The sequence below is a fragment of the Osmerus eperlanus genome, chromosome 18, assembly GCF_963692335.1.
Source record: "Osmerus eperlanus chromosome 18, fOsmEpe2.1, whole genome shotgun sequence".
Lineage (NCBI taxonomy): Eukaryota > Metazoa > Chordata > Actinopteri > Osmeriformes > Osmeridae > Osmerus > Osmerus eperlanus.
In genome coordinates, this window is record NC_085035.1 from 8682059 (window position 1) to 8699256 (window position 17198).

At 40.9% G+C, this 17198-nt stretch overlaps 2 protein-coding genes across 2 annotated transcripts in view; both read right to left on the reverse strand.

Annotated features, from left to right (window-relative positions):
* Positions 1-1707, reverse strand: part of chsy3 (chondroitin sulfate synthase 3) — a 136814-nt gene extending 135107 nt beyond the window's left edge. The window contains exon 1 of the mRNA XM_062484425.1: positions 313-1707. Within this exon, the coding sequence (XP_062340409.1) occupies positions 313-916 (604 nt within the window). The 5' untranslated portion in view covers positions 917-1707. The remainder of the gene's footprint in view (positions 1-312) is intronic.
* Positions 1708-3513: 1806 nt separating this feature from the next.
* LOC134039088 (major intrinsically disordered NOTCH2-binding receptor 1-like) lies at positions 3514-17133 on the reverse strand. Its single transcript, XM_062484837.1, has 3 exons — positions 16987-17133; positions 14104-14373; positions 3514-4186 (listed from the first exon to the last, which is right to left on the reverse strand). The coding sequence occupies exons 1-3, from the start codon at positions 17131-17133 to the stop codon at positions 3986-3988; spliced, it is 618 nt and encodes a 205-aa protein (XP_062340821.1). The 3' UTR covers positions 3514-3985.
* Between the last annotated feature and the right edge of the window lie 65 nt (positions 17134-17198).

The following is a 17198-nucleotide window of genomic DNA, read 5'->3' on the forward strand; positions in this document are numbered from 1 at the left end:
TGTTAACCCTTGTGTTATCTTCGGGTCATTCTGACCCATCAGTCATTGTGACCCACCGTCGTATTGCGACAACTTTACCGCATACCAAAACAAAGTGAATCATTTTCTTTTAACCGTTGGGCTGTCTCAGACCCCCCACATTGCGACGGTTAAAAGAAAATTATTTTTATTTGTTTTTGTATTGGGTAAAATTGGGTAAACACAACGATGGTTCGTTATGAACCTTTGGGTCATGTGACCCGAAGGCAGCACAAGGGTTAAGCAGGCCTATGTATGATTTGAGGACAGGCCGAGAAGGGCATCACCATTCACCTCGTATGTAGACGTCATCGTCTGCTCTCATGAACCACTCGTATTTATCCAGATAATGGTCGTGCATGTACTTCAACATCATAAATGATTTCTTCTGTGGTGGATATGAGTCATCTACACCTGTCAACGACACCACTGGAATAGGCATGGGCATGGGGACTGATTCCGAACTCTCGCTTGAGAAGAACTCAACCTTCCCGGGGATGGAACGCGTCCACGTCCTGTGCGCGGCCACAGCGCGCGAATCCAGGTACTTCTTGGCTGTCATAACACCTACGTAAAGAAAATGCTTAGGTCGGGATATAGGTCCACCGCCGTCCCCGCTACCGTTGGCAGCCTTGTAGACGCGCTCCTCCTCTTCTTCACTGCCCTCTTGGCTTGACGGGCTATCCAGGTTTTTAAGTAACGCATTACTTGTGGTGCTTCCAAGGATCTCGGGTACTTTACCAATAGCAGTATTGCTGTAGTAAGAGCACATTGACGATTTTTTTCGCTTGCCACTAATTTCCACCACTCTAGGGACAATAAGCCAAGACGCTGCCGTAAATCCAAGGAAAACCCCCACAATTACGCTCATCCACGGTCTTCTGGACCTAACAGCCATGGTGGAACAAATTGGCTATAGTTTAACTACGGAGTAAATTATATCATTTGAAAAATAGGCACGGGATAATGTTTTTTGTTGGGCAGTTGCCATTAAGTTACTATACATCAGCAAAGGGCACTAGTTGACTTTTACCTGAAGGTTTGAGTATATATCTCAACCCCAAAGATAACATCTTCAAAATATACCTAACACGCCTTCTATCCGTTTATAATCTACTGGTCTCGATAGGCGGTTAAATTGCTATTCTGAGAAACTGTCAACTGACCAGGTACAGTGGCTTTCTGCAAAATCCTACTTTCTTTATCTGAAATGTCCAAAGCGACGGATGAAGTTGTCGTGCAGTCCGAAAGAAATTCCACCATGTATCCAAAACTCATTAGGTTACTTTCCAGCTGATACATTGTTCCATAGAGTCGCCTATGCAATTACAGAAAGTAAACTTCGTTGTGCAGGCAGGCAACACGCGTTTATATGTTGCCACTGTCAAAAAAATCTCACAAAGACGATTCTGTATATACACCGTGTTCTATGTAGAAACCCTGCCACAGCAGTTTATCCGCCCCTGACTCGCCATCTTGTTTACAAACGGACGTCCAGGGAAATTAGTTTAATATCCACCGTCCCTCTTTACTTTCCCAACGTTTGGGAAACAGGCAATCAGTGTTCGTTTGCATATTCATTGCTGGAAGAAATAACGGGAGATTCTTCTTGCAGGGCAGGCAGAGGGCGGAGCGAGTCAGAAAGCGAGCTGTTCTTCTTCCCTGCGTGACGTCCGAGGGGGACCCATAATGGAAAGTAAGATGCAACATCCCTTGAAACACTTGCATTCTCTTAAATCTAGAAGTAATATAAATCTAGTAATGAAACACGTCTTTGTGGCTATTCGTTTAATTGGTAGATAGAGTTGGATGAAGCAACAGATATAGGCACATTCTGTCGCCTTGAACTGTATTTTCCTTTGATCTGCATCTACAGTGCTAATAGGATTCCAGTAAAACAGTTTTTGTTGTCAAACTTGTCATTTCAAAATGTACACAGATGGAGAAATGGAAAGGTTTGATTATGTGTCATATTTGTAACGTGTTTTGTCAAAGAATTAACCCTTGCATGGATTGAACAGGCTACAGAAATCTGTATATTATTTGGTTTGTGGTAATGTGGTATATTTTACAGTTTTCTTTTCAATTAAATTGATATAGCCTTGTTGGCTCAATGGTTCTTCTGAACACGTAACACAAACCATCATATGAATAGACATTTATAAGAACCATTTGAACACATGTGCTCAATGTAAAACACTATGATGAATGGAAAACACTTCTTCTTCATTCATCATAGTGAGTTAGGCCTTTTTTTGTTCAGTGTTACATTTACTACAGACAGTACATACATAAGTGTGTTGTAAAATATTTGAGAATATTGTTTTTATACTCAGAACACAGAACTACACGGTAACAAATATATTTTACGTATTTTTCCCAGAAAAACAATGTACACAGTGTACATCCCAACCAACACAAAGTTGCACATACAGTGGTCTACATACAAAACAACAGAATCATTTACTGTATAGTGTATACAGTTACATTATTATTATTTTTCTTTGTATTTGCCGTAATGTAATGCCGTTATTTTCTAGGACCATGTTCATGATTTCAGTTTCCTGTTCAGGAGACAGAAGACGTTCCCGACCACCTTGTGTTGGTAATCTTTCAGTTCTGCCAAACAAATAGTAAAATGCTGTAAATACTGTGTAGGAATACAAAGTAGGAATACATTTTCCAAATACTTGAAACATACTTTATTTTTACAGTCCTACAGAACAGTCCACAGGCAATACTGTACTACTGTACTCATTGAGTACTATTGATATGCAGTAGGCCTACTGCAATTTTGTAGTGAGAGTAGATTCTTACCTATTCTCATTTCGGAAAGTCCGGATGATGGATGCTACAGTGTACCTGCTCAAATTTGGCTGTACTCTTTGCCCAGCCTCCCTCATTGTTAGACCATGGTTGACTACATGGTCAACCAAAGCGGCTCGTATCTCATCAGAGATTATGGTCCTTGGCCTTCCTCATCCTCGTCCTCCCCGTCCTCCTCCTCTTACTCTCACTCCTCTGCCTCTGTTTCCAATGTTGGCATCCATTGCTCAAAAACAGAAAAGGTCACCTGTTGCCCTTTTATGCTAAAGCTCCGATTGCTAATTGTAAAACTGTGTGACAGGTGTTTGTCCATGCGATGAGTCAGTGTGCGTATTTGAATGGCAGTGTGTTCCTTGTGAAAACAAAAGATTTTCTTCATGAAAATTGTGCCAAATGCAGAGAATTGTGTGTAGTGTTTTGAAAAAAGTGTGTTTTAGAACTGCAATTTGAGTGTAAAGCAGGAATTGTGCTTGTAGTTTAGCAGAATTGGTTCATGGGGTTGGTGCATGAGTTACATTGTGGTCATTGTGTCTCAAGTACCAGTATTTGTGTGTAAACAATTGAGAAAAACTGTAAGCGCTTTCCATCCTAATCCCACTCCTCTGTGTTGTGTCACCCTCTAGTGGGTGAAACTGGGAAGTCTTATAAAAAATTTACGGTGGACGTAAACTGAAAGTATTGGTAATATTCTGAATTTGTGATGTACTTAAAAACAGCAAATACACATTCTAAATGTACAAAATTGTTTAAATCTTTATTTTAAAATGAGACCAAGCCCAAACATTTGATTTCCACTGTAATGTTTGAAAAAGAGCAAATTAGATGAAAAAGAGCAAACTAAATAGTTGGCCACCCCTCATACAACTTCCAATATGATGCTACAGCATAGTAGAGACCTGTCTGTCTATGTGTCAATCTTGGGGAACTGGATTGGAATTACCTATTTAACAATCTATCAACAGAAGGGTTCTGGTCTAGGGATTGCATGTGGACAGGGTTTATTCTGAATACTGAAATAGGCCATATGCTAATATAGTTATTGTCTTATTGTTTATAGGTATGAGAGTACGCATATGGCTATTGCTTTGCACAAATTTGACTTTTGGGATGCATTTTATTGTACCTTGGCAGATTTTGCACATCAGTTATTATTTCTCTTTGAGATCATAATCGGGACTGTGATGATAACAATGATCACACAGATTGACAGAATAATCCAGCTAACTACTTTGCACATCTTTTTTCGTTTTTGTTCTGCCTCCTTCTTCTTGAGTAAGGAATCATATCCGGGCGTGTAGAGATCCTCTAGCCAGAAGTCAAGATCCTTTGGAGTCTTTTCTTCCTCCTGCTAAGTAAAAACACAGACATAAGGATCTAATGTCACATTTAGTGTGTCACATAACAAGCTCATAAAATCAGTAGTCAGCCATCACTTCAATTCATGGCATAGTTTATCTCCTGCTGTAGTTATGTTGCATATGCGTAAATTATATAGCTGCTCAAACATCCTTTCAGAATTATGATTAATTATCAAAACTCTGATGAGTTAATGTCATTCATGATGAATCATATTGGATGTAGGCTTACACTGTAAACTCAGAGACCTTGTTGCTATGTTACTAAAAAGTGCATAGATCAGCTCTTCACATATAGGTAATTGGTTATGGATATGGTAATTGGAGTTCCAGGCCTAATGTAGGCCAGCATCAATGTTACTGAGATTCCTACATTTCCATTTCAGGCCAAATACATATTTTTCATATCTGTTTCATGGCTCAACACCCACACACTACAAAAAAAGTGCAATTCAACGAAAGAGCCATCGACAAATTAAAACCCAATTTTCTCCTCAGCTAATGTTATTTTTTCCCTTTTACCTCTACAATCTACTATGTTGTGAAATCACATTGAATCTGAGGACTAATCGGCTGTCTATTGCGCCATGATTCAGTCATGAAGATGACAGATCCTTTTCATCAAGGCTTTGTAGTCACTTTCACAGAGAAAGTGATGTATACACTCTTGTAGTCAGGGACTCAAGAGAATCTGACAGCTCTCAACTTTAATTTGATTTCCGTTGTTGGCACTATGTAGCACACTTTTAACAGTCACAGTGCCTACATTTGCTCAAGAGTCCAAGGTTTCTGGATGGAGACCTCAAGGGTTATCAGCTGGCACTTGGTTGAGGTGTCAAGGCCAGTGTTGGGGTAGTTACTCCAAAAAAGTAATACATTTAGTAGACGCTCTTATCCAGAGCGACTTACAGTACAGGGACTTTCCCCCGAGGCAAGTAGGGTGAAGTGCCTTGCCCAAGGACACAACGTTATTAGGCACGGCTGGGAATCGAACTGGCAACCTTCAGATTACTAGCCCGATTCCCTAACCCCTCAGCCACCTGACTCCCCTAAAATGAGGACAGATCTCTTTTTTATGCTTTTTAATACCACAAAGCTGACAAAAAAATTGTGAACATCAACCTAAAAGTTGTCAAGCATAACAAGGCTAAAGTACTGGCAGTAAGCAAAATGTCTCAAAATAAAAAAATAATGCTTAAAACTTTAAATGGCAACATTTACTCTACTATGTATGCTGCTACAAGCCTATTTATCTCTGCTTTGGTAACCTGCTGATGTTGAAAGTCAAGTCGTGGCTGCTTGGCTGGTGTCGGCAACAATTGCAACGGCAACCTTTTTTCGGCGTCAGTGTCACTCAGGGTTCGGGGATCCTTACCTATCGTCTTGAGTTAGCATGTTGCCGTTGAAGATGCTTTGACAGATTAGAGGTTGTGTTCGCGGCGATGGAGAGGTGTTTTTGGCGTGGGCACAATATACATTATACAGTTACTGTTGTGGAGACTATGTTCTCTGGTCAGTAATGCTTAGAAGCCACTGTGGTGCATCTGATTAAAATGCCGGAGATGATGTACTGTTCCAAAGTTGTTTTTTTATTGTAAAGTTGAGAGGAATGGTGTTGGTTAGATTTGCCTTTAAGGGTGTGTGTTTGTGTGTGTGTCTGTGTGTGTGTGTGAACGCACACAATACAACATTTTTTACTCTCCTCAATAAACTAATGTCCGCACCAGAAACATGGCAGTCCACTACTCCGGTATTCCCGCCACTGGGTATCGTCAGCGCGAGCATCCCCAAAACTGCACTCCGATTGGCTGTACCAGTGGAGCCATAAGGGGTGCATGCACTAACGGCATGACCCAACAGCAGCGAAAAGGGCTGTTCACGTGCACAGCCTAAGGGGGCAAAACCATCAGTCCTTCGCGACAGTTACGTTTTTGTCCTTTCGCGCAACTAATACGAAGTAATGTGCATACCTCCATCCCTCAAAAGACGTCCTAAGCGGCTTTGCCATTCTTGTTTCGCCTCCTGAACTATGGGGCTAAGTCAACTGACGAGTGTTAAGCAAACACACGTAGCCTACTGTAAAGGGAAGTTTGATTTGTTGTTTTTTCTTCTCCTCCCGATATGCAGATCGCAGTAATGCAAGTAACGCAAGTAACGCAAGACATTTTTGTATTAGTAACTGTAATACGATTACTGAAGAGGGCTCTCAAGTGTCACTCATTTCGGTCTTTTGTCACGCCCTCCCGCCACACATTGTATTTCTCACGCAGAAAAAAAATATTTATAATATATTTAATATGCCGCAGCACCCAACCAAAATTCCTCTGGCCGCGCCACTCTCACTATGGAACCGGCAGGAATCAAGCGCGTCTCCCCTGGAGTTCTTACAGTGCGTTCACACTGCAGCGTTTTTTAACGCTCTGCATCGCTTGCCTTCCCACAGTACACCACGCTCGGGGGCGTGTTAGACAAGTTAATACAGAGTTGTAGTTCTCTAAGGTCACTGTTGTAGTCATGGCCAAGCGTGCAGATTTGGGTTCATGTACTCACAATATCGATCAAAATACCACTTTTACACAACATTTATGTAAGTGCAAGATTTTACTAGTGCAAGATTACAGTAGAATACATGTTACGCCACCGGTCACTCAACCAGTCGTTTGTAGGCTGGGCTAGCGAGCTAGCAGTGGCACAGAACAGTCACGTAATGTGACGACTACATTTAAAAGTAGGCTATAAAAACACACTAGGAACAATGACGACATCGGCAACCATGCACCATGCATTATTAGTTTAATGTAATCTTTAAATTCAGGCTCGTCACATTAGTAACTTTGTTCTGAACAGAACTGGGTGTGCAGACACATACGAAAAGTTTCTCCTCCATCTTGAAATTGTCAAACCTAGAAATGTTTACCATGACGAACAGTTGCTACGTTACAAGAAACAAGAAACCAATCCGATTGGCCAACGCTAGCGTTTTCACGCTCCTCATTTACATAAAGTTGAGAAAATCCAACTTGCAACGCTCCGCTCCGCTCCGCTCGCCTTCCCACAATGCCCTATGCGAGCGTCAACGCCTGGTTTCATTGAAAATGAATTGGAAGCCGACGCCACGCGCCGCCCGCTCCGCTGCAGTGTGAACGCACTGTTAGTCGAGCCTGCCACTTATCAGCCAATCAAAAAAAATAAAGGGTCTATACAATAGCCAATTGGAAAATAGCACCATTGTATCTGGGTAAGATTTAATGCAACAACCAATGGAAAAAAAGCATATCCTGTAATTTTTCACGTGATTCTGCTACAACGTCTTCCAAAAGTTTCGTTCACCTACAGAGCAAACCACGGGAGCTCGAGCATCACTTTGAGCACAGTCATGATATCCTGTTTTAATGTTACAACAAATTCACAACTTGTTTGACACAAACAATGACAACTTGACTGCTGTTAGAAAATGTTTCCCAGATAATTAGCATCAGTTTTTCATGAGTGTCTTAACCAACAGTTTTACAGCCTGTTCACTGACAACACCTGCTCAGAACAAGTAGTTCATAGATGTAGCCGGTGTGTATCGGTAAAACTCACTCCTCAGGTATGTAAAAGGCCACCCGCGTCGATGGTTAGCTAGCTTTTCGTTGGCGTAGTTGGTAGTGGTGGCGCTTGGAATGTCAGAGGTGGCAGGTTCAAAACCAGTGCGGGACGAACATAGGCCTGATACCTTTGCCGGAGCTTGCAATATTTCGTCTGATACATATAATAAGCCTAGTCATATTTTCGTTATCACACGATGACTGACATATTGTCACATTATAAACATCTCTTTCCAAATAAGCGTAATAATTTTATGTGTTTTGCATAGTCGATGTTATAGGTCACTTTTAAAATAATGTCTTTTTTTTTGTAATTATATCCTGCCCATGGATGCATTAATCATTGCTGCCTTTCAAAGATGTCAGGTAAAAAGCAATTAATTAATTAATTAATTAATTTTGACCCCCTGGTGGGGGGGGGTATGGGGGGGGATGTAACTCTTGCCTGTCTTCAAAACTTGAGAGCCCTGCTGAAGTTATCAACAGTAATGCGTTACATTACTGCGTTACAGACAAATGTAATCTGATTACAGTAACGCGTTACACTGGTCAAGGCTGATGCATTATCTAACCCGATAGAGTTACAACCTGGATCCACTGTCAGAAAGCATTAGGTAGGAACAAGATGGCGCTGTAGAGTGAACAGCATTGTAAGCCAGCTCCAGTGGCATTTATCAGAGTTTATATATTAATCTATCATGTCTGGACAGTAAAAGTACGGAATTTTGTAGGGGAGGTACTCTAACATGAGTCTAGATCATTATTTTCGCCAAAATTCAGAAAGCATGAAAAAAACATCGAAGAAAGTGGTGAAGACTACTCCTGAGGGAACTGGTGTTAGCGGTGAACTAGCGGTTGCTAGCCCAGGGATGGAGCCAAATATTATTCAAGCTTTGGACAACATCACTGACAAACTCACTATGGTGATCGACACAAAAGTTTCCACAGTCTTAGAGGCCATTAAAGATCAGACAGCACAGTTGCAAGCAATTGCAGCACGCGTAGGGGAGGCTGAAAAAAGAATTTCTGATGTCGAGGGCACAACTATAGCCTCAGAAGCTAGGATAGCATCCCTTGAAAAACAAGTGCGCGACATGTTTGAGCACATCGATGATCTTGACAACCGAGGTCGTAGATGCAATGTGCGTGTGGTTGGCATACCAGAAGGCTCCGAAGGGACAAATCCAGTGGAATTTTTAGAAACGTGGATACCAGAACACCTTCAAATGACTGTGAAAGATGGTCGTTTAAAGCTTGACAGGGCTCACAGATCATTGGCACCGAAACCCAGTCATAACCAGCGTCCAAGACCATTTATACTGAAGTTTCACAACTTTCAAGACAAACAGCGGGTAATGGATGCGGCACGGCGGCTCGGATCTCGAGGTCAAGATGATGCTACGGCCAGAAAGCCCAAAGTTTCCTTCTTCAATGACTACTCGGCAGAAGTGGTTCGGCGGCGGAAGGCATTTGATGACACGAAGACCCGACTAAGGAAAATGAACGTGATCTATGCATTGCTCTATCTGGCTACTTTAAGGGTGACAGTCGATGGTAAGCAGAAGAGATTCGACTCTCCGAAAGATGCCGCTTTACTCGCACAGTCATTAGAAGAAGGACGCAAAGGTATGCCAGACTGAAGACTGGACTCAGACACTGATTTTTGAAGATTAATGTGGTATGTTACCTCCTGTTTGAGTTTATCTATACATAGACTTTATATTTTATTTGCCAAGTATAGCCACTGTGAGTAGGCTGACGTGTTGTTGTTTTTTTTTGTGACGATGGTGGTGAGGAATGAAGATTGGGTGGCAAGCTCTTTAGTCTTGCCATGGGCGATGTTTGGAACTCCCTGCAGGTTAGGTAGCAGGGACAACCCCCTTGAAAATTTAAGTTTAATTTGTTTATTTTTGTATAGTAGTTCTTGTTCACATTACTTTTTTTGTTTTTCTTCTCTTGGCTCAGTGACTGCACATGTCGTTTTATATGTTTTAGGATTCATGTTCTCAGCATACTTTCTCTACATAACGAATAAAGTTGGCCTATATGGCGAGTAATAAGTTACGTCTATGTACATGGAACATAAAAGGGGTTCATAGTCCTGTTAAAAGAAGAAAAGTACTGCGTTTTTTGAAAAAAGGGCATATTGATATTGCTCTCCTGCAAGAAACGCACTTGGATGATGAAGAGCATCTCAAATTGCAGAAGGAAGGTTTTAATCAGGTGTTTTTTTCCTCATTCACCTCAAGAAGTAGAGGAGTGGCTATATTAGTGAGAAGGAACTTGCAGTTTTCATTGCTGGACTGTATTAAAGATGAAAGTGGCCGATATGTTATTGTAAAGGGCATCTTGCAAGATACAGTTATATCTATACTGAACGTGTACTACCCTCCTGCTCACCCCTCTGACTTTATAACTAAGGTATTCTTGGACTTTTCTGAGATTCAGTCAGATATTGCCATTGTAGGTGGAGATTTTAACTGCATACTAAACCCACTTATTGATAAATTACCTTCTAAAGCTATGTCTCTTTCACCACAGGCTAAGGCACTCTGTTCTATTTGTGAGGATTTAGGATTTGTTGATGTTTGGAGAACAATTCACACTTCTGATAAAGCGTATACTTTCTTTTCTGCACCTCATGGCTCTCACAGTAGGATTGACTACTTTTTCATGTCAGGTCTCGCGATGCACAGGGTTTTGTCTTGCTCTATTGGTAGTATTTTGATTTCTGATCATGCCAAGGTAATTTTGGACCTCTCCATCAAGGGTGTAAATAGTGGAGTGAAGTTCTGGAGACTGAACACATCACTCTTGAAAGATCATACATTTGTTACTCATTTTACCACTGAATTTCAGTATTTTATCTCCATTAACACTCGATCCACAGACAACCCGGCCTTATTATGGGAAACTGCTAAAGCATATGCTAGGGGGTTGATTATTTCCTTTTCAGCAAGTAAAAGAAGGCAAAAAAGAGAAAAGCAGAATCTGTTAATGGCTGAACTTAAAACTAAAGAAAATGCTTATGTTGAGTGCCCATCTCCCACTATTTTGACAGAAATATCTGCAATTAGAACAACCTTAGACAACCTTTTAACACAAGATGAGGAAGTCAAAGTCAGATTTATTAGACAAAAGTTTTATGAACATGGGGATAAACCTGGGAAATACCTAGCATATCTCACAAAAAAAAGAGCAGAGTCACAAACCATTGCAGCCCTTTGTGATGCTCAAGGCAGCCGTATATATGATAATAAGCTTATAAATGACACCTTTAAGATATTTTATCATAATCTCTATAGTTCTGAGCAGCCAAGGGATGCGTCTGTTCTGATGGATAAGTTCTTTGACCAGCTAAACTTGCCCACTATACCATCAGAACATAAACTTGCTCTTAATTCACCCATTTCCAGAGAAGAGGTGTTTAATGCCATAGGAACTCTTCAGAATGGGAAAGCTGGTGGACCGGATGGGTACAGCAGTGAATTTTACAAAGAGTTTTCAGGCATATTAGTAGACCCTTTAGTCAGCATGTTTAATGATGCTTTCTCAAATAAAGAGTTACCCCCGACCTTGAAAGAAGCAAATATCTCACTCATACTGAAAAAGGGGAAATGTCCTGAGTCCTGTGCCTCTTATAGGCCCATATCCCTTCTAAATGTAGACAGGAAGATCTTGGCAAAAATTTTGGCTATACGCCTTGAAGGTCTCCTACCTAAAATTATAAAAGAGGATCAAACTGGTTTCATAAAGGGGAGAAACTCTTATAACAATGTTAGGCGTCTTCTTAATATCATTCAGGTCTTCCAACGTAGACAAGTTGATGGTTTAGTGCTTTCTCTGGATGCAGAGAAGGCCTTTGACCGAGTTGAATGGTCATATTTATTTTACTGCTTGGAGAAATTTGGTTTAGGGGATAATTTTATTAGATGGGTCAAGGTCTTGTACGATAATCCTCAAGCAGCCATTCTTGCTAATGGACTGAGGTCTGACGGTTTCCCTGTGCATAGAGGAACAAGGCAGGGCTGCCCATTGTCCCCCCTGTTGTTTGCCATGGTTATTGAGCCATTGGCAGAGGCCATAAGGACAATACCCTCTATCCAGGGCTTACAAATAGACAATGTACATCATAAGATAAGCCTTTATGCCGACGATGTCTTAATTTATATTTCAAGTCCAGAAACATCAATACCTGTGTTACTTGATGTTGTTGGTTTATTTAGCAAATTTTCTGGATATAAAATTAATTTGACAAAATCAGAGGCCATGCCGCTAGGGAGCCTAAGCTCAATACCTACAACACTGCCTTTTTTCCCCTTTAAGTGGTCCCCAGGGGGCTTTATCTATTTAGGTATATTCATAACCCCTACATTTGAGCAAATGTATAAGGCTAACTTTGTTCCATTGTTTGAGAAGGTGAGGCTAGATTTGGAGCGGTGGAACTCTTTGCCAGTCTCCTGGCTAGGGCGTATAGCTCTTATTAAGATGAACATATTGCCTAGATTGCTTTACCCTATCCAAATGATCCCAGTTTTATTTTCAAATGGAGTCTTAAAAAAACTAAATGGTTGGCTTAGTGCATTTATATGGAGCAAACGTAGACCAAAGCTAAAGATGGCTACCTTACAACTGCCAAGCTCTGAAGGTGGATTAGATTTACCAAATTTGAGAAAGTACCAGCTCTGTGCTCATTTGCGATATATATATGATTGGATCGTAAATGAGACAGCCTCTGTCTGGCTGGATGTGGAAACCTCCCTATCAAAATACCCACTGAAGAACCTGTTGTTTGTTAAGAGTTTTAAAACTGTTAGGTCATGCTGTGACAATATTGTTACTCTCAACACAATTAAGGCTTGGCGACTAACACGTAGACTTGAGGGGAGGTCAAAACTAACATCAGTTTTCACTCCTATTTTGAACAACCCCGATTTCCAACCAGGAATTCTTGATGCTGGCTTCAGACAGTGGCAGGATTGTGGCATTTATGTGTTGAAAGACCTAATTTCTGATAATACATTAATGTCATTTAACCAAGTGGTTGAGAAATATAATATCCCCAGACAGAGCTTCTTTCGTTATTTACAGATAAGACATTATATATTGCACAGTACAACCCTAATTGATAACCCTGGTGCATCTCATCTTGAGAAAGTACTGTTTGCAACACCTTGGAGATTGTCTATCAGTCTACTCTACGGAGCTATGCGTACTCTGGCAACTGTGGCTTTGCAAGAGCTTAAAGAAAAGTGGGAGAGCGAACTTTCTGTTACAATCAATGACAATGAGTGGGACGATATTTGGGTCTACGCTAAATCAATTTCAGTCTGTAATCGAGCCAAATCTATACAGCTAAAAATTTTACATAGAATGCATATATCCCCCAACCGCAGACATCATTTTAATCCAACTTTGTCGCCAATGTGTCTTAAATGTAAAACAGAGATTGGTACTCTAACCCATTGCCTTTGGTCATGCCATAAACTGCAAAGATACTGGGCTAATGTTTTGACAGAAATTGAAAAGATACTTGGGCAAAACTTACAGATGGATCCAATGTCTCTTATTCTAGGTCTCCCTTCTAGATATGTAGTGTTAAAAAACCAGAGGCTCTTCTGTATTCTTACATATGCAGCTAGGAAGAATATATTATTACAGTGGATAAGCGATAGACAGCCAACTGTTAAGGGCTGGCATAATGTTTTGTTTGATTTAGTACCTCTAGAGTACCTGACATGTGTGATACATTCCAAATCTAAACAATTTTATAAAGTTTGGGAACCTTATCTGAATTATTTGGACCCCAACGTTTCTGACATTATGTTACAGGGATTTTTTGAAAAGTCGTAAGAGAGAGTACTTTGCTGTGTATCTGTTTTCTTTCTTTATTCATCATTTTTATTGTATTGTATGTGTGTAGCTGAGCCGATGTTGTTGTATCTGTGTGTTGTGTTTGTGATGTGTGTGTTTGTTTGAAGTATGGTTGTGTGCTAAAAAAATTAAAACCAATAAACATATTTGAAAAAAAAAAGAAAGCATTAGGTAATCTCAAAGAGGATCTTTGAAAAACAGAGCAGAGACATGATGTTTTGTTATTGTGAGAACTAGTTATTATGAAGAGTAATAACGAAAAATTGTATGTAGCTTTCTATTTTGGAGATAAGGTGATTCTTTGCTCTCTACTGTACAGCGTCAGTCTGACTCTGTTCCTCTGTGCCTTGTCTACACCTCAGCTTTTTTCTAAAATCTTCTATTTATCGACCGACACACCCATCCATCAATCCACACTATCTTGAAAAGGTAAACATCACCTTCATGTAGTCTGCTAGGTTGGCATGGATAGAGTGTCTGTCATACTCCTGTATTGTCCATGAGGGTTTGGACTTCTGGGTTTCCCCTGAGTCTACAGTCCGGATGTCCATGTACAGTGGATTCCTCTTAATGTTGGTTTTGAAGGTAACTGGGGTGATGTGCTTTTCCAGGTACCTGTCCATGAAAACAACAGGACTACCATCTGGAGAGGGGGAAGATCTTCTCTCAACATGGACCCTTCGTTGGTCACTCAAACCCCCTCGACCCCTCTGTTGAAGATGGAATAAGAAAACAAATAAGGGTGCTGTGGTTAGAGAGCGGAGATTTTCTTGGCTACAACTTTAAACTTGTGCAATATGCAGCTGTATTGCCCTCCATGAGAATGTTCAATTACACCAACAGAGGATATTGGCTTCTTGGGAGCGATCAGAGTCATTACTTTTTAAAGGTGACATGACATGAAAACTTAACTTTAGGAGGTTATTTAACATTAATGTGAGTTCCCCTAGCCTGCCTTTGGTCGCCCAGTGGCTAGAATTTTCGATCGGTGTAAACCAAGCCCTGGGTGTTCTTCTCCGCCTTTCAGAAAATGAAAGCTCAATTGCTCTGTTTGAAAATCTCCTCTTTGTTACGTCACAAGGAGGAAGGTTACCTCCCCTCTCTCTGCTTTGCCTGCCCAGAGAATCTGGCCCGCCCATAAGAAACTGAGCTACGACCGTGCAAGTGTTTTTATCCTCGAGAGACATCATGGCTTGCAAATGAACGAAGCATTACATTTGCTCAGTTTGGATGTACAAAGGAAAACAAAATCTTTTTACAGTTCCTTCATCCGAGCCTCTGAAGACCCAGTATCTTAACCCTCGTGCTGCCTTCGGGTCACATGACCCAAAGGTTCATAACGAACCATCGTTGTGTTTACCCAATTTTACCCAATACAAAACCAAATAAAAATAATTTTCTTTTAACCTTCGCAATGTGGGGGGTCTGAGACAGCCCAACGGTTAAAAGAAAATGCTTCACTTTGTTTTTGTATGCAGTAAAGTTGTCGCAATACGACGGTGGGTCACAATGACTGATGGGTCAGAACGACCCGAAGATAACACAAGGGTTAATTTTATTTTCTCTGGAAATGCGCTTACACAACTTCTGTTGTAGGCGCATTTGTTTTGTATGTCTGCGCCAAACACTTCAGCCACGACTGTTAATACAAAACAAGCTAATACAAAACTGGCCTTGCTGAAATTAAATTCTGGATCAGTAGCTCTCCTTCGTCCAGCTACTAACCTCGGACAAGTAAGTTAACTAACGCTATATCATTTTGTAGCTTTACTGTATATGGTTACCTAGCTTGCTACCCTTAGAATGTGGCTGTAACATTAGCTCTTCAGCTAACAGCTGAGTTACTGTCGCTAATGGAAAGTGTCGTGGAAGTTTTTGAGAGAATCAATCGTTTAAGCTGAAGTCGGGTGAAGTACAGAGTTAATGTTTATTTGACGTAGATTTGAACATAATAACGTTATCAACATAACATCATCGACACACAAACATAAGACAATAACACAAAGACAATTCTATACAGCTCCATTTAGCATTCTAAAATGGAACCGGGAGAATCCAGCCCACCAGCACTACCCAGCTGATGGCCCTGAACCCCCCAGAACATTCTTCAACAGACCATTTTATAGATACGACAGTTCTCAAAAGCCATTGGTCCATCCTACAGACATGCAGCTATACCAAATATCTTCTGTCATTGGTTAAATCCTTAGAAAAATACAGTTGAATCCACATTGTCTTCAGACCAACTGTCTCTTCCCCCCAGGTGACAAGAACTCTCTCAGGTCACCCAGACTTCCCGTCTCTTAGACTTCACGTCTCCTAGTTAGGTGTCATAAAACTGCAAATGGCATCTCTACCAAATGGAGTTGAATCAACATTCATTGTATCAAGCTACTTAACCAACTGTAAACTTATCCTAAAACACATTCATTGTACATAGGCCCAAAATTTCTTTCACAAAAGGTAGATAGCATCAAGTATGTGTGTGAATACACATGCTGTAACTGAGTGTTGTACACTTCTTTGTTATTTGGATAACCGTTCTGCTGTTGGTGTTATGGCGCGTGCGATATCCGCCTTTCCCCTCATTGAAATGACTGAGTGTGTACCTCTGCAAACCAGGGTTATCAGATGAGAATGGGCAAATTCGAGGCATCTTACAGCAACGGGGCTACAGCCATTGCAATACATCCATTGTAAACATTAGCGCATTGTGCCGCCCCTCCGCTCCTCATTAGCATTTAAAGCTACAGACACCAAAACAGCGCGTTCTGAGGAAAGCTCCTTGTGGGACTGCTAGTAGTGGCTGTAATTCTGCACCAAGGCTGAATTTCGGGATAGAGAATTCTGATACAGTATTAGGGGACTACTAAGGCCTATATAAAAGCATCCAAAAACAGCATGTCATGTCTCCTTTAAACCAAAATTTGTAAACCAGAATTATTTTTTGTTCTTGCATTTTTCTTTATATATTGAACCACCCAGAGACAGCAAAACAGAGTATGCAGTCTCAAGTCCTATTTCTCTGTGTATCTTCAAATGAGAAATTTAATAATTTCCCAGACATTTAACATTGACCTACATACATTCTTTAGTTGATCTTCACTTGCTGACAGTATACGTATTGTTCTCTGAACATTAACATTAATCAGATGGGAAACCCAATAGTTTCTAAATGTGTCAAAGGAATGAACATGGCTGTTGTGTTATATTTGAAGCCTATTATGTTTGAAGCCTAAGTCACCTACTAGCTGCTAGTCTCCTCCTAAGGGCCTATCACAATATCAACTTCCATTACTCTCCCAGGTTTCCAACCCACCTACCTGTGAATAGACCCTATTGTGCCAGTGCCTCTGCCCTGTCATGGCTGCCCCAACCTGAAACATCCCATGTGTAGAGGGCAACATCCCCACGTCCAGCTGAAGGAACTTCTCTGGGTGATTGTTGTTGGGAAGAACTGAAATGTCCATCTTTCTGCCGTCGCTAGCAAGCAAGCTAGTGTCGACACACACATCCACGCAATTCTGTGAGCATC